Source organism: Parasteatoda tepidariorum, chromosome 8 (genome assembly GCF_982258835.1).
Source record: "Parasteatoda tepidariorum strain Cologne lab strain chromosome 8, Ptep-v5.0, whole genome shotgun sequence".
Classification (NCBI taxonomy): domain Eukaryota; kingdom Metazoa; phylum Arthropoda; class Arachnida; order Araneae; family Theridiidae; genus Parasteatoda; species Parasteatoda tepidariorum.
The window spans coordinates 86,031,695-86,054,606 of record NC_141762.1 but is presented as its reverse complement, the minus strand read 5'-3'; the positions used below and the strand labels follow the sequence as shown (position 1 = coordinate 86,054,606).

Sequence of the window (22,912 nt, the reverse complement as noted above, 5' to 3'; positions counted from 1 at the left end):
AAATTAAAGAAACATAATAACAGTAATATATTTACAATAGATATTTGGTATATTGCAAAAACAAACATTATTGCAAACTAAATTGAAAAACAAACATTGATTTTTCTCAGAATTAAATATTCGAAAATTTAGAGGAAAAAAAAGGGTATAAATGTATGATTTTCTGCTTAGGAAACTAGATATTTTATTTCAATGAGTTCTGAGTTTTTAGATTTGTTACTTAGTTTGTTAACAGATAAAGCTGCCAATAAAGAAAAGCTGTAAAAAAACAATTACAAATAACCACCATTACATTAGCACCAACTGAGTGCCATTATCTGAGAACAAAAGAAACACATGGCAGTTCAAGTTATTTTATGATGCAAAAAGCACTGTTTTATAGATTTTCCAGGCAGCAATGCCATCTTTTGTAAAGAATCATTAATTTTAAGATCTGAAAAAAGGAATTTTCTGGGTTTTATTTGATTTTGTAACTTGCACATTGCTATATCCTTTAATTTTTCTTTTATATTGACCATTTAAGGTATACGCCAGAATTTTTTTTTTTTACCTGACTTTTGAAGTTCGTGGCATGAATTTTATCATGAATTGTTATTAATTATGTCTTATTCATGCACTTAAATACATCATAAAACACCTTATTAACTACTAAAGGTGAAAATAAACTTCTGTGGGAAGCATTTGTTATGAGAGTCCCTCCCCAATTACTTATGAAATACTGAAAAAAAAAAGTTTTTATTTTAGTAGTATACTATTTTCTAATAAAATCTTAAGCAAACTTTAAAGCAAAAAAATAATTAAGATTAACAGATAAGATTTTTATATAAATGCAGTAACAAGGCACATCAGTAGATATCTATTTATCAATATAAATTTAACCAAAATTGAGCAATAGAAAGTATATTGCAGAATTCATACAAATTTTTTTTGGAAGGAAAAAACTTGTAGGTGCCACAAAATAATTGCTTTTTTGGAGATTTTTGGGTGTTTTAATTAAATTCTCTAATTCTTTCCTGTTCTGTTGTTACACTGTTTTTTAAATTAGTCACTTTTAGGCAAACCAATGTTAAACTAAATAATGAGAAATGCAGTAATAAAGTAACATAATTTGCTGAGCCACAGCATTTGGCTGCCATATATAAAAATCTATTTTAAAATTAAATCAAGAATAACTTAAACAATGAATACTATTATCACAGCTTTTACAGTTATAACTTTTGGCTTTTTGACACAATAAAATATTTTATTTTGAATTTAAATTTTGACTTTAATAACTGGCATAATGAAAAATAAAGAAATTATCACAGCAAGTACCACTTTGGCGTTTCGTTTTTCTAGTAAAACAACTTATTTTAAAAGCAAATTTAGACTAAATATGCCTGAAAACTACTTTACCAATCAATTTCGTTCTTGTAATTAGGCAAACTTAAATAATTAAATTTAAATTAAGTTTTTTTAGAAAAAAACTTAATTTAAATTAAATTTAGACTGAAATTTTTTCTTAAAAAAAATAATACTAAATTTTCTTTTTTATAATTACGTAATATTTTCAGGACTGAAGAGTACTTTTAACACTTCAAGTATTGCTTATTATTACCCCCAAGTACTTATTTCTTTCACAACAATTAATAAACTTGATAACAAAACTGTTATTTTCCATTTCAGTTATCAGAGAAAGAAAGCACTACACTTCCAAAAGATGAAAAGTTTCAGGAACCAATCATGTTTCCTGATGGCCTACTGCCTTGCTTCAAATTTAAAAGTAGTTGTATTTTATGAGGCAGAATAGTCCACAATGAATAACTTCTAGGTGTTGCTAAAATAGTATCTACACACAACCTGAGGGAAAATAAGAGAATTAGAAAACTGTCATCGTAATAAAAAGGTAATCATGTGGCAGGCAATCTATCAATCTAGTTTAGTTCTTAGATACCACCATTGTCAAACAATATTGAAACATTAAAACACAAAATACTCCATTTCTTAATATAATAATAAAAACAAAATTGAGTTTTTTTTTTTTTAATAAAGTCAATAGGACTTAACCCCCACCACACTAGAAATATGGAATTGATTTACATAAATTTTTAAAAGCAAAAAATCGGAGCAAGAAATCTTGTTACCTTATAAATAATATAATTGCAGTAAAATGTTATATCCCAGTATTAGGATTATATACTAACATGAAATTTTTTTCACTTGAAATTTTCTTTCTAAAATTTTAAATTGAATAAATTTTTCATTCCATTATTATTATTTTTCGGACATGTCAAAACAATGTTTTACAGTGGTGCCATCTAAGTACTAACTAATACTACATTAATAACAAGTAAAAACTATGGCCTAACTAGTAAATTTTTGTTGGGAAAGCTATGGTTCATCAGTCTGTCCCATATATATATATATATATATATATATATATATATATATATATATATATATAGAGAGAGAGAGAGAGAGAGAGAGTGTGTGTTCAGTAATGACTGCCGTTAACATATTCATCTTTAAAACCCCAATCAAAAATAAAAAAGTACTTTTTGTTTCGTGCTATATGTACCTGAGGAAAACATAAAATCAGGGTGTGTATCCAGATTTTTCATAAAAAAATAAGCACCTTTCAAGTACTTTTTAAGCACTCAAAAAATATTTTTAATCACTTTCCAAAAAAAAAAAAAAAAAAAAAAGTCATAACTAGGATCTGTGCAGTAACAAAAATAATTTTTTTTTCTATCCTTTTAAAGTTCTTATAATTTATAAACATAAAATCAATAAAATTTAAAAACATTTTCAAAAACTTTACATAATCATGATAAAATAACTAGTTCCTGATAAATATTGCAGAGAAAATTACAGAAATCATGAATTTTTTGTAATTTAGAATGACAACTGATAAATATAAAAAATTAAGCATTTTTTACGAACACCAAATAAAAAGAGCATCTTTAAGGGCTTTTAAATAACGTAACTCAAAAATAGGCACCTTTCAGCACTTTTTAAAAACGCTATGCACCCTGAAAATGCTACAGTTAGAAACCACAACTGAGGAAGGCAAAGGGCAAAATTTGTCTGATTACCTAAGAACATATAGCATAGTTTAAAGGCTACTATTAAAAACACATTTAAGGTTTCTTAAGGAGCCAAACTGTTTTTCTCAGTAAAGATTTGTAAGGTTTTAATAGCATTTAAGTTGATTCTGTACTTAAATATTAATTTGCAACTTATAATGTTCATGCTTTTTTATTTCATTAATGGTAAGGAATAGAAGATATACTTAGGGGGTTATTACAAAACACTCTGTAGATATATATAGGGAGATTTTTTCAATTATTCAAAAGAGAAACTGATGAAATAAATTGATACTAGGATTGTCAATAAAATTTTTAAGAGGAGTCAAACCCTTTTTATATCACGCATTTGAATTTGCCACTTAAAAGAGAAATATATATACAGTCAAACCCCGCTATAGTGAACCTTCAAGGGACCAAAATTTTGGTTCACTATAACCGGGAGTTCACTATATCCGTTCCAATTTTAATCAACAATTTTAATTAATTATAATTAATTATTAATTAATTTTAATTAACAATTTTAATTAATGGTTCCGAACTCCTTTTAATTATACATTACTTAAATAAATGAGCAATAAAATGAAATAAAAAAAATGACTGAAAAATAATACGTAATAACAAAATGTGTTAACTTGCTTTTATTTTTTTATTACTCATCATCTTGTGCACAAAAAAAAATTAGTTATCTTTAGCTGATGCAGGAAAGAATTGTCCATACATCTATAGTTCATAGGTATTTGATTAGGGATGGAAAAGTGTGATAAAAGAAGTAAACAAGAGAAAATGCTTATCGCTACATTTCACTCTATAGATGGTTTTAAAAATTAGTATAAGTATCTGTTTTGAAGTAGACATTTCAAAATTATATAAAAAAAAATCAGTCGAAGACAGAAAAAAGTTCATAATATCCAACTTCCTCACTTTTTCAGTTCACAATATCCACAAAAAATAACATTATACGTGGATAGCAAAGCACGGGACCGAACATTTCGTTCACTATAAACCGTGTATATATTCTTCAACAAAAATAACCATTTCTACAATTTCCAGAAAACTATAAAAATTGTGCATTTTGACATAGCACTCTCTTTTAAAAATAAATTTAACCTTGTTTACTGCAAGGCCTGATTTGACAAGTTCTCAGGTGTAAAACAAAATATTAAAAAAATTGTTGGCTTTTATGTTAAAAAAACTTAAAATCTATTAATACAAGCGTAGTTTGAATTTAACAATTTTTCTAATTCCATTTTCGAAAATTATCTTATTGAAAGTGAAAGAAAAAAGTATTTGACTGTTCATGGAAATTTCCTTCCTTTTGAAAGAATTAAAATTCTCCATCAATTCCAAATTCTATCTCCGTAAGCAACGCAACCAAGAGTAACAATGTGAGTTCCCTCATACATTGCGTTGATACATTGCATACAATTGTTGAGTCAAGGGGTTATGGATGCACAACCTGGTGCATAAGAAGTCATGGTCATTGCAATGACTAACAGGTGAGTAAACCACTAAATAAATTCTTTTTGTTGTGAATATACCAGCCGATAAATACTTGTTAAATTTTTTTTATTTGAAGTTCTATCATTCCTAGAGTTTTATTCATTTAATATTAACACATCTTTGATAATGAAAATTTTCCTTTTTGAACAATTACCTCAGAAAGCGAAAAAGTTAAACCACAAGCACAACTCAGTCTTATTCATTATCTGAGTACAATTACAAAAAAAGTAAAGGTAAGCAACTTCTAAAATTGTTTTTAGCTTTAATAAAATAACAGAAGATATTTAGCATGATAATAAATATAGTGGAAAGTCCCATATCTGGAATCGCCGCGACTTCGACAAGAAAATAGATTTTTCTGGATAATAGGTCTTAAAAAAGGTAAACTAACATCAAAAAATCCTTATTCAATAAAAAATAACTAACAATAATTAACGTCAATTTCAATGAATAACGAAAAGATCCATTCGGTTTGCGCTATTTTTGCAGTTTTTGTTACAGATTTCCACATGGTCTTTAAAATGCCAATGTTTAAATACCATATTATTTCGTCCAACAAACTTCAAATTGCACTAAATTGTTGATTAACCACCCAGAATTCCATGTAGATTTACGATTGCATTTTTGTCAGCTGTTGCACCTGACTTTCACAGTTTTTTAATACTATATTATACACGGAAAATTCCCAGTTGCGCATTTGTAGAATTACTTTCTGATGCACCCGATTTGCAACAACTTTATCGTTCACATTGTTTTGTCAATCACATTTTCAAAAATTTGGGATTTCCACATAGTCTTTAAAATTTCAATTTCATTTTTAATATAATATTATTACGATCCACGAATTTGGAATCACACTTTTGAATGATCACTTTAGTCGTGATAATTTCATCTCATATCTTCAATTTCTACACAATATGAAATTTTTATGCAGTGCACTTTGAAATTAAGTGAGATTCTCAGTAGTAATAATCCTTTTATGAGGAAAAAATGTGATTTTTTCAGCGCTGTTGTGAAATGCCAGATTTCGTCTAGGCGACAATAAATTTTTTCTCCTACTGTAGCGGAAATCGGATTAAATTCGAATAAAAATCCTAAGTCTGGTAAAAATCACGAAGAAGGGTAAAATTCTCATGTCAGCATACTTTTTCAGGTTGCAAAAGTGAAAAAAAAAATTTAAAAGGGAAAAAGTATTATTTATTTTGATTGCTAAAAAATGACCTGAAAAAAAGGCACTTTCGTTAAACGGACGTCTGAATATGGGTACTGTAATAATCAAACAGCAATAAATCCAAAAATAAACAATAACAAATTTGTACCACTGTTTAAAATTCTAACAATAACCAAGAGTAACAAGTTAGTATGTAAAACACACATAAAATTTAAAAATGGAATAAAAAAAAATTAAAAACTTTAAACGAACACTCACCTAAAGAGAGATTTTGGAATTATACTGATGACAATTAGGTCTTTTGCTTGTTCCTGCAAAAATAAAGAAATTAATTAAAACTTGCAATCTTAATTTATAGAAAAAAAATAATTATAATTAATGACTAGTTGAAAAAAAAATCTTACAGGTGTTCTGTCTACATCTAAAATATTTGATGAACACCCTCCATAAATTAATACTTCATTATATACACTGAGTACAGCACAATGCCATAAACGAGGCTTTTTAAATGGTAGATCTATTGGCTGCCAGATTTGTGCATGTGTGTCAAACATCCAGCAATCACCTAAATAAAAAATGAATAGGAAAAATAAAAGAGAACTAATTAAAAACAAACAAGAGTAAATTAAGGTACACAAAGAGGATGCTAGAATAATAAAAAAATTCTTTCTACAATTATTATCTAAATGAAACAGATGTTAAAAAAATGTTTCTTAATATAACATCGAAAATTTTAAAACTATTTATAATTCTTATTCAAGCTCAAAAACTTTTATCAATTAAATAAATCCGTTGCTAGAATTTAAAAATGAAAATTCATTATTTTTAATTAAATTAGGTAATGCAACAAATTTTTTTAAAATATGAATAACATTTGAAAATTGTTATTATTTAAGAATTATTTTTTTTTTATGTTTGAAACGTAAACTTTTTTCATTTAAATTATTATTTTTAAATTAATGCAAAAATTTGATGTGGAATTTTTTGATAACTTTTAGTATTACATGTAGGCTCTAAAGAAAGCCACAGCATTTTCATTCATTTTACATGCTTGAATATGCATACAAATGCAACAAAAAAAAATTATAATAATATTTATGTTCTTAAAAAACAATTTTGAAGCGTGCAACAAATTAATTACTTATTAATATAGCAAGTTTTATAGACTTTTAACCAGAATATATATTTATATATCACTAGCAGATCAGATAATATAACTTTCTGAAATATTTTTTAAAAAAATTATCTAGTTGCAATTGAATATTTGCAACAATATAACAATACAATATTAGTAATAACTAGTTAAAATTGAGATTATAACACAATTGACATATAAAACTATTAATCTAAATATGAAAGACGTTTACGTTTATTAAAATTAATAAGTGAATGATCCTCTGATCAGTTATATTGTAAAATCCAAATTGACAACACAAGGCTTTGTAGTGGGCCAATGAAATTAAAAAAAAAAAAAAACTCAGGATGAAAACAGGACATTTTTTAAAACAGCGTACATATAGCCTAGTTTAAAAAAAAGCTAACTAAAGAAAGTATAATTTCCTTATAATAATTAATAAAGCAAATTTTATAGCAAAAGTACAAAAAAGTATATTATTTTTAATTTTAAAATTATTAAAACAGAAAGTATTAAATAATTTTATCAATACTACCTTATAATAGTTTCAAATCAGTAAATGGGAAATTTTTATAGCACTGTAACATTATTAACCAGTATCAATTAGTTCATAATACTTCATACAAATATGTAATAAAATTTTACACAAATATGAAAAAGAATTGTAGAGCACACTAACAAAATTGCATGTATGAATGCAACAATGCTTACCACTAAACCCAGCTCAGTGTACAAGTTAACCCATTAGTAATTCATCTAACACCTAAAATTTTTGGCACTTTTAAACATACGATGCAGTTAAAGTTGTACTGAAATGAATTATGGTTGAAGGAATTGTGAAAACGTTGATCGGAATATTGTAAAAACTACGTTTTTTGTGTAATTCATGGTAACAATAGACATGATAAAGAAAAAAGCTCATTTTGGAAAAGAGAAATTGAAGTTTTTTTTGCAAACACACAATGAAAAAAGCATCTTTGAGGGTTTTTAAAAAATGAAAATAAAGCCTTTAAGAACTTTTTAAAAGCTCTGTGCACCCTGTTAAATCTTTCTCTTTTTTATCTATGCACTTGAGTGTAAAGAGTCATACTTTCCAGGACTCAGGCTTTATTTTTAATAAATTACATAACTGTGCTTTATTTAACAACCCTTATCTACAATTACAAATTTAATATGTAAAAGTATTATATTTATGCATATACACACAAATATTTAGATACATAAATTCAATAAATAAAATGAAAAAGGAAAAGAGACCAAAAGAAATTAAATAAAAAAGGAAAAGTGACAAAAGAAATTGTATATGAATTGTACTAACAACATATAAGTAAAAGAAAAAGTACAAAATTAAGTGTACAATTCAAACACAAAATAAAAATTTGGTATTTATTTATTAAACTTTTGTATTTGAATATTCCTTATTTTTTACTTACACAGAGAATAACAGAAAAGGAAAGTAATTAAAAAGTGGAAAATTGCAGACCAGAGGGTAAATAATTTGTTCACATATTATTATGTAGGCAGCAGTACTTAAATGTTGGTGTTAGAGGAATTTCATATTATGAGAACTTAAATTTGTTCTTAAAAAACTATAACTCAGTGGAATTCTTCCCAAAGTAAAATTTAGCTGACTAATTTGGACGAATGTGCATACCTGCCAACTTGTACAGTCACTTAAAAAGATTTTACAAAGTGGTGGAAAAACAACAATTAAAGTTAGAAATATTTTCTAAAAATTAAACTACTTAAACATTTAAAAGCTAAATAAGCTAACAAATAGATCATATCTACATATTTTTTAATTGCTGATTTGTCCCGGTAGGTTGAAATTATTTTTTTGAAACTTTTAAGTGAGGATTTAATACATCAAAACGCTATAATGTCGCGATCACTGAGGTTCTACTGTAATTTACATACGTGAGCTGCTTCCTTACAGTTAATCAACGTAATATGAAATAATTATGAAACTAGTTCATTAAAAAGATAAGAGTAACATATTATCTGTTACATATTTGTTACAATGAGTGAAGGCCCATTAAAAAGTCGTTAGCGAAGGGGACTGGTTACATCTTTCTTAAAGTATTGGAGGTCAAGGATCTATGATTTTCAGACCAACAGCATGGTTATGGGAATATGTAAAAAAATTGTGACTAGCCGTGTTTACTTCTTAGACAAGATCTAAATCCGGCTCTAGTTCAAGTTGTACCCAGGGGTTGTCCAAATATTACGCAAGCATAATTTTGGTGATTTTGGACTTTTACCCACAAATAAAATAACAAACTTTCTTATTGAATGCCATGTAAGATAATTCTAAACTAAATGTATTTTTTTGCAGCAATTTAATTACTTTTGCAATTTAATAGATATTTTTCCCCCTGAATAATTGACATTCAGTGTTTCATTTAATCATTGCTCGGATATTCCCTTCCTAGTGTGAGGAAACAACAATTCACCTCTCAGTTACATGTTAATGTAACATTTGAACAGCCTCTGATGGAATTTTTTTCTTCGAACAGAGATACATATAGTTTAACAAACTTAAGAAATTCATAATAAATAAAGTTGAAGCATTATTTAGATTGATACTTACTTAAAGCTACATTATTTTGACTAAAACCTCCATATAATATTAAATACCCATGAGCTAATGCAGTTAAACTGTGCCAAGACCTGCCTTGGGGAACAGGGCCTTTAATTGATAATCTAAAATGTTAATAAAATGTGTGAACGATAAACTATATATTTCCTAACATTCAAAATATATACATATATGTATAAGTAAATAAATTAAAAAAACAAGTTAAAAAAAAATTATTATTTTCTTTAAAATTCAAATTTTACATTAAATATGATTTATTTTAAACTTCATTTGTTAATAAACTTTTTCTCCATTTAAGATAAAATAAGAAAACAGAAACTATATCAAATAATGGCGTAGGTAGATTTTTTTAAAAGGAAATATTAGCGAAACAGTTTAAAATTTAGGTTAATATCATTTTCTTTTTACTAAAGAAACACAGCAAATTGTCTTAGTAATTAGGGATATAATGAATATTTGGACACTATTCAGTATTTGATCCCTTTGCTGAATATTTGGCCAAATATTCAGCAAGGAAAATTATTTTTCGACTTTTTTTTTTCCGGGGAAATTTTAATAGATTTAATAAAGATATGAATGATAAACTATATATTTATTAACATTCAAAATATACACATATATGTATAAATAAATAAAAAACAAACAAACAAGTTAAACAAAACATTATTTTCTTTTAAATTTAAATTTTACATTAAATAAGATTTGTTTTAAATTTCAATCCAATTTTCGTTGAATAAACTTTTTTCCATTTAGGATAAAATGAAAAAAATAGAAACTATATCAAATAATGGAGTAGGCAGATTTTCTTAAAAGAAAATATTAGCAAAATGGTTTAAAAATTAAGTTAATAACATTTTCTTTTTAGTGACGATACTGAAGATACACAGCAAGATGTCTTAAAAATTAGGGATATAACAAATATTGAGCACCTATTCAGTATTTTTCCCTTTAGCCAAATATTTATAAATATATTCGGCAAAGTATTATCTGGAAAATTATTTTTCAACTAAGTTTTTTTTTATATTAGAGTTAATTTCAATAGAAAGAATAATCTCAAATTGTATTTTTTACTATACACTATTAGAAATAGTTTTGACACATTTGTTATAAAAAAACTCTTAATTTATGTTCTGAAAGACGCATGAACAATAGAAATTTGAAGAATTTAAACTATATACAGAACTACAAGTTTTGTAATGCTGATTTTTTCGTCCTTTTCAATTATTTTAAAGCAAGACAATTTCATTGTTCTTTCACTATTTTAAGTTTAACTAAAGTGAAGCATGATAACAGAGATTTTTAATAGACTTCTTTTCCTTTTATTGTCACTTTTTTCTTGTAGGGTAGATAATTAAGTGAGATAATTAATACAAATAATAATAACATAGAAAACTGCGTTTCTCAATGTTTAAGTTATATTTCAGAACTAAGAACTATTCTTTTTCTGTTTCTCTTTATAAAATTGATCTCTTTTATTAACTTTTCTTTTTATTAGCGATTTTATCATTATGTTATCAAAGAGTGTTTCTAATGAACATTATTTTGTTATGGTCACTTTTTCTAAAAATACGACAAGGTGAAAAAGTTAAATGTTTCATTTAAAAATTTAAGATTTTTATACTGGTTTCTATCTAGCTTTTTCTTTTTCAAAAACTTATTTTCAATAGACAATTTCATTAGACTGTAATCTTAACTTTTTCTTGAAGATACAGCAATTGGAAAACTGAAATGTTTAGCTTAAAAATTTTCTTTCAAAAATTGGGATTGATTTTTATTTTTTCTGCTTTGCTTTTGTATACAATGTTTTTTTTTATCGGCATTCTAATGATAGTGCAGAATTTTAAAGAGTGTCTTTTTTTTCGAAAATATTATTTTAGCATAAAAGTTTTGTTTTTAGAATTAAGGGGATATTTTTTTTTCAACTTAAGTTTTTTTTTTAATAGCTGTTAGTAAGTTTTTTTTATTGTAAATTTTTCTATAATTATCTTAATTATAAACTATTATCTTAAATATTTATACAGTAGGGAACCGATTATCCGGAACAATCAGGACCATCGATATCCCGGATAACTGATTTTTCCGGTTTTCTGAATCGCTACAAAAAGCCGCTTTTTTTATTGTTAAACCCAACTAAAAAAAAAGAGGAAATAATCTTAAAAAGAAGAAAAAAAGAAGAAGTAATACACTAATGATTATTTCCAAAATGATGGTAAAGTAAACATCTTTCAAAAAAGAACAAAAAATCCTAAAATCTTATGAGGAAAAAATATTTTAAAAAAAAAAAAAAAAAAAAAAAAAAAAAAAATGGCGGGAAAATTCATCGAATTTTGTTTCGTTTTTTTTTTTTTTTTGGTTTTCTGATTTCCGTTTCTGTATTACAGTTTTTTCCCCTTTACCCCACATCATTAATATAGCTAAATTTTGAATATTTTTCAATAATGACTAAACTTATTTTCATATAAGCAATAATATTTATAAATGATTTTTTTATTTTTAAAAAATGTTGCCACTTAGTCGCCGAATGTTCGACGGATTTTTTTTAACCTGAATATCTGTTATTCAGCTATTCAGCAAATCGTTACTTGTTACATCCCTTTAAAAAATCAGGGTAATACATAATTATTTTCAGAGGAAACTAATAAAAAAAAGCCTTACATATGAAGTTAATAGAAACATTTACAGATTTTAGGAGCATGAGTTTTGAATTTTCACACTGTATAAAATTATATTTGAAGACTTACTCTCCACTCCAGCGCATTGTTGTCATATCTAAACAATGTAAGTCATTCAATCTATGTGCATCATGTCTACCACCAAACACATACACTTTATCTTTCATAACTGTAGCAGCATGAGCAGCACGTGCACATGGAAGTTCACCCTAATAATGCAGAAATTGTTTTAATTATGAAAGGAAAATATAGAATTTCATGTCAATAATAATAGTAAATTTCATAGCTTATTGTATATAATTAAATATCGGAATAAAAAAATGTTTATTATTTAGATGGTTAAAATTTTATGATTTTCAACATCTTAAATTTTTTAGTGCCTCCTTAATATTTAAACTGTCTGCATTTGCATATACATCAAGGTTGTTTTTGACAGGATAAGTGAGATTTACAATCTATAAACACCTTAAATGGACCAAATTCTGTAACCCTGAAATTAATTAAAATAATTTTATTTCCAAATGTAATCACAGGACTTATTGCAATTAAACTATATTGAAATAGAAGTATATTTTTTTATTGATACTTAATTTTAAATAGAAGTTTAAAATCAATCCTCTAATTCATTGCAATTTTAATACTATTACATTAATAAATCACAAAATATATAGTTATCTAGAAGATATAGTGTAGTTACTCTTCTAGTAACCATAAAACTTTGTATAGTAAGTTTGAATGGTTTCAAATGATTGAAATAAACATATCTAAATTTTTTTCTTAAAATATATTTTAAAATAAAAACTACATTTAAATTAGAAACTTTATTTTGTTAACTTTTAGTGTAGTTCACTTAAAATGAAACTACAAAATTTAATTTCAGAAAATTTAAGCAAATGAAACTGAATTATTTTTCACGAAATAAATTTTATGATGTATTAAATACCAATATTTAATAATATTTCTCAACAGCCTTTTGCTTTATTATTTATCAGATAGGTCACAATCACCCGAAAAAAAAATTCCTCAACTTTTTCACATTGATTTTATCAAATTTACCTGATATTTTCAGTGAATGGCATGAATTTTTTAAATTACTTTATCAGTTGGTTGCGTTTCATTTTCATACTTAAGATACATTTTAAAAACACTTATAATACTTTTTATTAGAGTTAGAAAAAAATAATTAAAAAATAAAATTATGATAAACCAATGTTATGTTTAAAAAATTACTGGATTTATAGTTATTTTTAACTCAAATTAATTCCCATAGCTTATGGCTATTTTATTTAAATTCCCTGATTTTTTCTGCAATCCTTCCTGGTAAAAGAAACTTTCCAGCATGGCAGCCTGTGCTGAAGATTAATTTAGCCCCTTGTAATAAATATTTTTTTATCTCAATATTATATGCAAGTTTATCCTTAATATAAATATTTCTTCACTATGATTTCTTTATTAGGCATAATATACACAGATGTATCTTCTCTTGATCAGAGATATTTATTCTCTAACAATACAAAATATAATTAGAGAAAAATAAAATAACAATACACACATTTTTTATATCAATAAAATTATGTCTACAATAATTGTAATTATATCTATATATCTGCATTTATTAAACTGCTTTTTTACAATAATAATTTCTGACTGCTTTGGAGTAACAGATAAATTTGTTTTTATGCTGTAGATCGAGACTGTTAATTCTGCTACCAGGAAGATCTATTTGTAGCCAATACTTAAATCATGGAGTATTAATTTAGTTTAAGGGAAACTTTAATACTTACATGGTTTTTAACATCGTATTTAAAACTTTACAAAACGTGCTTTCTGACTTTTAATAAAGATAAACTATTGTGTATGAATAATAGATTTTATTTAAATACTTACAGTACATTTTGGACTGGTCCATCTATTTGTTTTTGGATCATATTCAAAAAACTGGTTAGTCCATCCTCTCTATAAAAACAAATTTACAAATTAAAATAATATAACAAAAAATAATTAAGATTTAAGCTTTGCAAAAAAAAATATATTAAATACAAAGTTTAAAAGAAAAACATTACACATATACGTAAAATTGTGATGTATGTGAAAATATAACAGTGTAAAATATAATGTATCAAGAGAAACTGAATTTTAAGATCCTTTTAAATTATAGGATAGAATTCATATTCATTAATTAAAATAAAAATTTCTCATTCCTTGTTTGTTGATCTTAAATGAATACTAAAAACTGCTTACAATCATAACTTAAATATTTATACTAATTAGCATACTTTTACTTAGAGCTATGAATTTGGAACATTATGTTTGTGCTTTCTACTTGTGTTTGAAAAGGCTTACTTTTACAATAGCATAACCAAAAAGTTTGCCTGTTTTGAAGGAAAGAAAAAAATTGAATAAATATAATAGTAAAAAAATGTACAATTTTAATAAACATGTTTTGCTGTTTATTTTTATCATTTACAAAGTAACTTATTCCTTTTTGTAATCACAGTGTGTTAATCATCATGAATTGTTTAAACAAAATTTGATAGCTGACAATTATAGTTTATCAAACACAAGTAAAAATCACTGATCTCTATATGTAACTGGATTGCTGATTCAATGCTACATGTGTGTAGCCGCCATTGGCGAAGAATGGAGTAGAGTGGGAGCACAGGATACCCGTAATTTAAACACTATTGCTTTTTTCTTGGTCTCATGTTTCAGTACAGCAAAATTTTTGATTTAATACTAACTGTTTTTCATGTTTATGGTCAGGTATATCATTTTTCTTCACTTAAAATATGTGGCTTAATAATCAGTCCCTTTCAGTCTTCAAAAAAGAGAAACTTTTATTACGAAAAAAAGTTGAACATAATTTTGTACATAAAGTTTTAAAACTTATAATTAGAATTCAGTTTTCTTTTAAATCATTTAATGCAGTCAAATCTTAAGAAAATCTTATAAATTTAGAAAAAAATTTAATTCAACAACTAAAATATTAATTACTCCAAATTTTTTGCTTGTGAGCTGATAAATTTCAATCAATTATGCATAAAATATAAATATTGAGCTCTGCAGTGAATTAAATTATTTAATTACCTCGATAATTATATTTTTCAAAAGTTATTTGGTTTAATTAAATTATATTCTTCAAAAGAAATAAAAAAAAGAGAAGGTAATTTGTTTAAGGTTAAGAAGGTTTGCAAAACTGTGTTAATAATATCTTTTTTTACTAAATATAAATACGTATGTCATATCTAAGAAATTCAATATCTATATATATATTTTTGTCATTCAACTACACTATTTTAAAACAAAGCAGAAAATTTGTAACAGAATTTAACCACACAGCCTGAATATAAAATTAGTTTTCTTCTGTTCAATAACCTATAAAAGAGGGAGAAAGTCGATTGAAGTCAAACCCTTGAATGCACTTGGCGCGATAACGCCAGAAGAAAATAAGCCAAATTGTATTTCTTTTATTAAATAAAAACAAGCACATAAATATTTCCTTTAATAGTGTAAATATTTGGAAACCTAATAAAGAAATTAACTTAAAACCTTCTCTTTTTACATTTAGAGTAGTTTGGTTATTTTAAAATAATTTTTACAAGAATACAGTCAACACCATAGACTTTAATGCTAAAAGCATAAACTAAGCCTAAATGCGAGTTAACTGAGCAATGTTGCTGAGATTTACTTCACTCGTTCAGATTGCTCCCTACACACAATCCAGTTAGTATAGAGATTAGTGGCAAAAATAGAATTATAATTTGTTACACAATATTAATTTAAGAAGTTTTTTTTTAAGGCAAATACTTAAAATTTGGAAAAAAATAAAAATGGTTCAATAGTACTTGAAAAAGAACAATTTTTAAAAATTTAAGAACTGTATTTGAGGTTCTAGAGGATATTCGAGGCAGGAGAAATTACAGAATTTTTAATAAGTATGGTCAGGGCACATTATTTGTCCATGGAGATAAACATTCAAAAATTATATAGATACTTTGATTCTAACTATTTGTAGATCAGAATAAAAAGAGAAATGCTACTATTAAAATACTAAAAAAAGAAATCTCCAAGAAGATAATTAGTTTTAACTGCACAAAATATAGTGATAAAAAATTTATTTAACTTAATTATTAGGGTCAATAGAAGAACAAAATTAGAAGAAGAATAACAACATAATTAAAATATTACATACTTATAATAAATGAGGTTTAATTATTACATTAATAACAGATTATGTTCAGTAGATTTCTTAATATTCATAGATTTAAAAAACAGTATAAAATTAGAACAAAATGTGAATAACATAACATACATAAAATGTTCTGTGCATGTCTGAAAAAAAAAATAAATTCATTAGGTTATTTTTATTACACAATACTTACATATAATAAATGATAGAACACAAATTGGAATTCGTGTGATGCTGGATCCCCGAAACCTCCAAATATATAAAATCTGCAAAGCAAACAGGCCTATTACTATTATTCACAAGATAAGTTTTAAATGATAAACTTATCTATATTACTATCTCTGCACATCAAATTTATGTATTAAATACTAATAAGTTATTTTGTATTTGTATATAAGTTACTCAGTATATATATTTTTTATTCTGTATATATTTTGTATTTCCATAGATCTTCTACATGTTATTCTGTATATAAATTTATGTATTGCCTTGTATATGCTAGTAAATAAATTATAGCTGGTAGGAAATACCAGGGATCATACTCAGAAAGAAGAAATATTTTCCTGACTTCTCCAGGTCAATTTATATAATATTCCAGCTTAGAATAAATCACATTTTAAAGAAATAAATATTTTATAAATTGGATTAGTTTAAAAGGTTATAGACAATTTATTTAAAAAATAAATTCAACAATTTAAATAATTTCATTTTCTTAAATAATAAACTTAAAATCCATTAACAATAATGTCAAAAATATATTCTTTCTAAATAATAATAAAAAAATCTTAAACTTTCTTAAACTTACTAATATAATATTTTTTTTAAAGCACAGGAAATGTAGAGGCGAACATTTCAGACTCTGAAAAATCTCAGGTTTCTATATTACTTTACCACGCTTTAATAAATATAAAATTATCAGAATCAACACCTTTAAAATATTGCAGTAATAACGTAAGAAAAAACAATAATAGTTTACACTTAACCTTTTTTTAAAGATAAATAAATAAAAAACTGAAATTGCAATGAATAAAAAAAGTGTGGGACAATAATAATAGAATTTTCTTTTAATTAACTCTTAAATACTATCAGCTTCAAAATTTTTACCACAAAAGTCCATATCACTTAACTTTCCATATCACTTAACTTTTACTTACGATAAAGATTTGTTATGAATCAAGGAGGAAAGAAACACATTCCATACGTAAAAATGGACCCATGTTAAACTTACATTAAATATGGAATTTTTAATTCAATGAAAACATATATACTTAAATATGTCCTTCCCAATTTAAAAATCCAATAACTTATATAAGTTAGCATACAAGTGAGTTCAGTATTACCTTAATCAAATGAAAATTACAGTGTGGCACCTTATATACAAATATATATATACACACGTATGTATGGGGTTTATACATATGTGTATGTATAACACATGTGAATGTATAATTGTTGTCAAAAGTTCTACAAATGTCACTAAAATCATGGGCATGAAGAACAAACTTGTCGCCTTGAAATACATTTGGAATTTACAAAATTGTAAAGAAAAAGAGTTTTTTTTTGCAAAGAATTCTGCGCATTAAAAAATTTGCACTAGTTTTACGATTCTATGTGTAATTAATTCAAATGCGTGGTATTCAAACACACAAACAGAAAGTGCCTGATGTAAGAATTTTTAAATTTAAATGCTGAAATTTCAAATTTCCATGTTTTGTTTTACATTTATGTACTGACAGTTCATCAATAAAATAATATGTTTTGCTCATTTAGATTAGACTTTATTAAAAATGTTATAATTTTTAGATAATTAATTTTAAATATACTATAATAGAGAAAAAATTTTCAGGTTTTCTGGATCGACTGAAAAATTTCGTTTATCTATGTTTTATTAAATCCAAATTATAATGAAAAAGAGTAACACATTTTAAAGTAAGAAAAAAAAAGCTCTTAAATTTGTAAGAAAAATATATATTGTTACTTTTTATTTTTTCTGTATTCCTCATTTATTTATTCATTTGGTTTCAGTATTTAAATCTTAATGTTGAATTTATCTGCAAATATTATTTTAAATTTTTTACTTAATTTTAATAAATATAGTCGAACCTGCTTATCTTGAATCTCACAGGAAAGGCGAAAAATTTGAGAAAAAGAGGTTTCGAGTTATACAGGTATTTTAAATACATTAAATTTAATTAAGAAAATTTATTAAAAGTGCTTCAATTGTTTTTAGTAGCCTATGCCTATAGAAATGCCTACATTTTTATATATGCATTTCTGTAAATTAATTATACCACATACATCTATTTACATAGTATTTTTTTTAACATACATTTAACACTGAAAATAAATTTTCAAATATTTTTTATGTCTAACCTTCTTTGTTTCTTTAATTACCTTCTTTGTTACTTTAAGGTTAGAAAGAGCTGAAAATTCCTTTATAGCCAACATTTTCCTGAGATTCAAGAATAGTTTATAAGAGTTTTACAGCTTATTCTACTTCTTTTGCATCTACTTTTGATTCATCAATATGATAGTCAGCTTCTTCATCTGATATTCCTTTGATATTATCTATGATTTCCGCCGCATCTATCAATATTCCGCATATTGCCAGGCAGTTGCCCATTTGAAAAAGTCTAAAATTAATGTCAACATTAAATCCAGACTTTATTGCATTCCCAGGGGTGATTGTGAGCCCAAGTCAAAATTCCGGAAAATTTCGCCAGTTAAAAAAAAAAAAAAAAACTGTTTAAATTGAAAAATTTTAAACAATTTTTTTTTTCTTTTCTTTTTCTTAATATTTCTTTGTTTACTTAAAATATATTTAAAATTTTACACATACCTATGATGACCTGGAGAAGTAATTAAAATTTACAAATATGTCTTTCTTTCTTGAGTTTATGATCATAACAACTATTTACAGATTAAAAAAAATGAATATTAATCATGAATACAAGCTTATAAAGTATCTCTCTGGCTCTCCCTTACAAACAAATAAAATAAACTGTGTTTTTAAGTTCCACCTTTGAAAATTTGATTTCCGGAAACTTCTGTGATCAATGATTTTTTGAAACGTCTGTATCTTCTATCTCCGGAAACTTCCGGATCACTATTAGTGAAAAATCCGGATTTTTTCCGGAGCACAATCTGGCACTGCACTTCCAGCGTCACCAGTTTCTTCCTCTTTACTGATGCCATCAATCTCTTGTTTATGATCTTCACAGCTATTTAGCCTTTTTTAAACCATTTTGGATAGCTTTTAGAGACAGATTTCTCCAGGTAAAAAACAGTAATTCTGATAGCATCTAACATCTTTATTTTTGAAAGGGAACTTTTTTCATTGATGGCATCTACAAGTTTGCATACCAACTGTTTTCTATAGTTCACTTTAAAACCCCTAATTATCCTTTGATCGATTGGTTGCAATTTTGAGGTGAAAATGAATTTCTATTCCTAGCTCTCTTATTTATGCTGAAAAGCTAACCCCTGGTGGTCTCCCTTACAAACAAATAAAATAAACTGTGTTTTTAAGTTCCACCTTTGAAAATTTGATTTCCGGAAACTTCTGTGATCAATGATTTTTTGAAACGTCTGTATCTTCTATCTCCGGAAACTTCCGGATCACTATTAGTGAAAAATCCGGATTTTTTCCGGAGCACAATCTGGCACTGCACTTCCAGCGTCACCAGTTTCTTCCTCTTTACTGATGCCATCAATCTCTTGTTTATGATCTTCACAGCTATTTAGCCTTTTTTAAACCATTTTGGATAGCTTTTAGAGACAGATTTCTCCAGGTAAAAAACAGTAATTCTGATAGCATCTAACATCTTTATTTTTGAAAGGGAACTTTTTTCATTGATGGCATCTACAAGTTTGCATACCAACTGTTTTCTATAGTTCACTTTAAAACCCCTAATTATCCTTTGATCGATTGGTTGCAATTTTGAGGTGAAAATGAATTTCTATTCCTAGCTCTCTTATTTATGCTGAAAAGCTAACCCCTGGTGGTCACTTCGTCCTATTTATCAACCACTCACTTACTACCAGAATCATTGTATTCATTTCTAGTTAAGAAATTCCAGGGATAGCGATTGAAATTCCAAGAAACACCCCCAACCTTTTCATTTCTTCTTCCTGTGGGTTTAGGAAATTCATCTCTGTCTGCAAGTTCTACTGATAAAAAAAGTTTCGGCAGTTGTGCTCTATTATTAGAAATTCAAGAAACGGAGTTTTAGAAGAAAAAATTTCGACATAAACATGGAAAATACATTGATTTTAGACAGTAAATGTAGGGAGTTTTCGAAATTTTCAGATATAGAGGCTTTCAGGATAAAGAGGTTCGAGATAAACAGGTTCAACTGTACTAATCTTCAATCATTATAGGGTAATGAATCTCATTAGTTAAAGGGTTTTATATATGGCAATTAATAATTTTGATGTCTACTATAACATGAATTAGGTAATTCTGAACTTCAATTTTTTTCTTGATATTAAGTCTTTGGACAACTTAATTTTAATTGCTGGTGTGAACCTTACATATATATATGCCACGTAAAAGTACTGGGGTAATAAGTTTTTTAAGGTCCCATAGAAAGACAATCGTATAGATTTTAATACACATGCTTAAACATCAACTTCCGTTCTGTCTAATGAGTTATACATTTAGCTCAGAACTTTATACACAATATAGTTATTTACATGCTTACTTCCTATTATATTCCCAACCAGCCATTTTGTCAACAGGGGTAGGTAATGACCCCTCCGGCTTCAACTGCTCCCAAAAGAACGTTTCTAAATCTAGCCTATATAATTTATTTGTACATCCTTCTCCATCATAACCATAGCCTCCAAATATGTAAAGGCAATCATCAATAACAACAGCGGCAGAGCCAGACATGCCAGGTGGGTACTGGTATGAGAGACAAGGTTTTAGGTACCTGCAATTGCATGATTAAATTTATACATAAAAAATTAAACAAAGATTTAAGAGATTTAAAGAACAAGATTTAAAGAATAGAGATTTAAGAAACAAAAGAGATTTAAGATATAAAGTACCATTTTTCTGAAACACAACTGTATATCCATATCTCTGCACCACTAAAATAAGTATTTGTTAAAAGCTCTGGATTCTCCTAAAAAAAAAGAAAAAAAGTTTATTATGTTTTAGAAGAGAATGAAGGCAGGTCTCAGCATATCCCAATTGGGGCCCAGGGCAAATAATTCTTTGGGGGCCCCTCTCTGCTTCACTTATTTGAGTAATGAAGAGCTGAACTTAATGGAGGAATCTAAATTTTTCACCTCATTATGTATAACAAGAATATTGATAACCTATAATTACAAATTAGCTATAAAGTCCTTCACCAGCTCTAATGGTCAAACTAAATATCTTTCTGTCCATTTTATTGATTTTCTGATAATTCTACGTCTGTCATGCCGAATGCAGTTTTCTGATTGTTAACTTTCTCATCTACCGGCGAAAAATTCAGATCCTTGCTGATTATAGAGCGGAATTCAGCTAAATTTTCGTAATTACAATGCTTTAAGTAAACCAATTAGAAGCCCATATTTTTGTAAACATATCACATTTTGCCATACCTAAAAATACAGGCTTTTGATTGGCCAAATTTGTTCATTGTAATTGTGAAATTTAAGTTGAATTCAGCCCTTGAAAGCCATGGATTAACGAAATATGGATTAATGAAGAGGCTAACATAAAACTGACGGATTTTACATTGTACTGATACTTTGCTTAGAAAAAAAAAGAATCCCCCCCCCTCTGATGTAAGATCCTGAGGCAACAGCCCAGTATGCCCCTGCCTTAGTCAGGCTCTGAAAGAAGATAATAAAAAGAAAGAACAAAGATTATGTTTATATTTTAACGTGATATTAACGTCCAAGAAACAAAATAATAAATAAATAAGAACATGATCAGTCAGCGAGAAGAAGTATAAAAAGGACCCAAGAATCTTACAGTACTATTAAAGCACATTTAAAGCAGTTTTTTGAATTTAAAACATTTAAAGTACTCATGTGAAACTTGTGAATAAAGTGGGCCATTCTTATCTGCGATGTAAATGAGCCAATAAAACTTTTTAAATACAAAATTCTCTTTCCGCAATCTTTATTACAAGAATAAAAATAAATTTACTGCTTTGTGTACATTTTAAAAATGAACCGCAATGAAACATTAAAAAAAAAAAAAAAACTTACTGTATAACCTCCCCAAACTAACATGTATTTTTCAAATGATACAGCGACATGTCCAGTTCGAGCAGGAGGGACAGAAGGTTGAATTTGAAAAGGATACGGTTCATCATCAAACTGGTCGTCATCCATTGATTTTAATAACTCGTTTGATCTTTAATTTCACAAATCTATTGTCCTCAAGAGTCATACGCAATTCATTTTACAAGCTGTGCGAGTTGTTTACGTTTTGAGTGAGTCGCTCATGAACGAACATTTTACATCATAGTATGAACGAACAATGTCTATTTATACTAATTTATTTACTATGCTTTAGCTGCTGCTTTCATTTTGCCTATGAGCTTTTACAGCCAATCAAATTTCAGCATTTTTTGAGA

General features: G+C 26.6%; 1 protein-coding gene across 1 annotated transcript; it reads right to left on the bottom strand.

The window, feature by feature from the left end:
* Positions 1-455: 455 nt before the first annotated feature.
* Positions 456-22,877, bottom strand: LOC107456969 (kelch domain-containing protein 2). The gene is made up of 10 exons (XM_016074980.5): positions 22,542-22,877; positions 21,387-21,463; positions 21,038-21,268; positions 16,528-16,600; positions 14,033-14,101; positions 12,215-12,354; positions 9,465-9,577; positions 6,144-6,304; positions 5,998-6,050; positions 456-1,839 (listed from the first exon to the last, which is right to left on the bottom strand). The coding sequence occupies exons 1-10, from the start codon at positions 22,665-22,667 to the stop codon at positions 1,710-1,712; spliced, it is 1,173 nt and encodes a 390-aa protein (XP_015930466.1). The 5' UTR covers positions 22,668-22,877; the 3' UTR covers positions 456-1,709.
* Between the last annotated feature and the right edge of the window lie 35 nt (positions 22,878-22,912).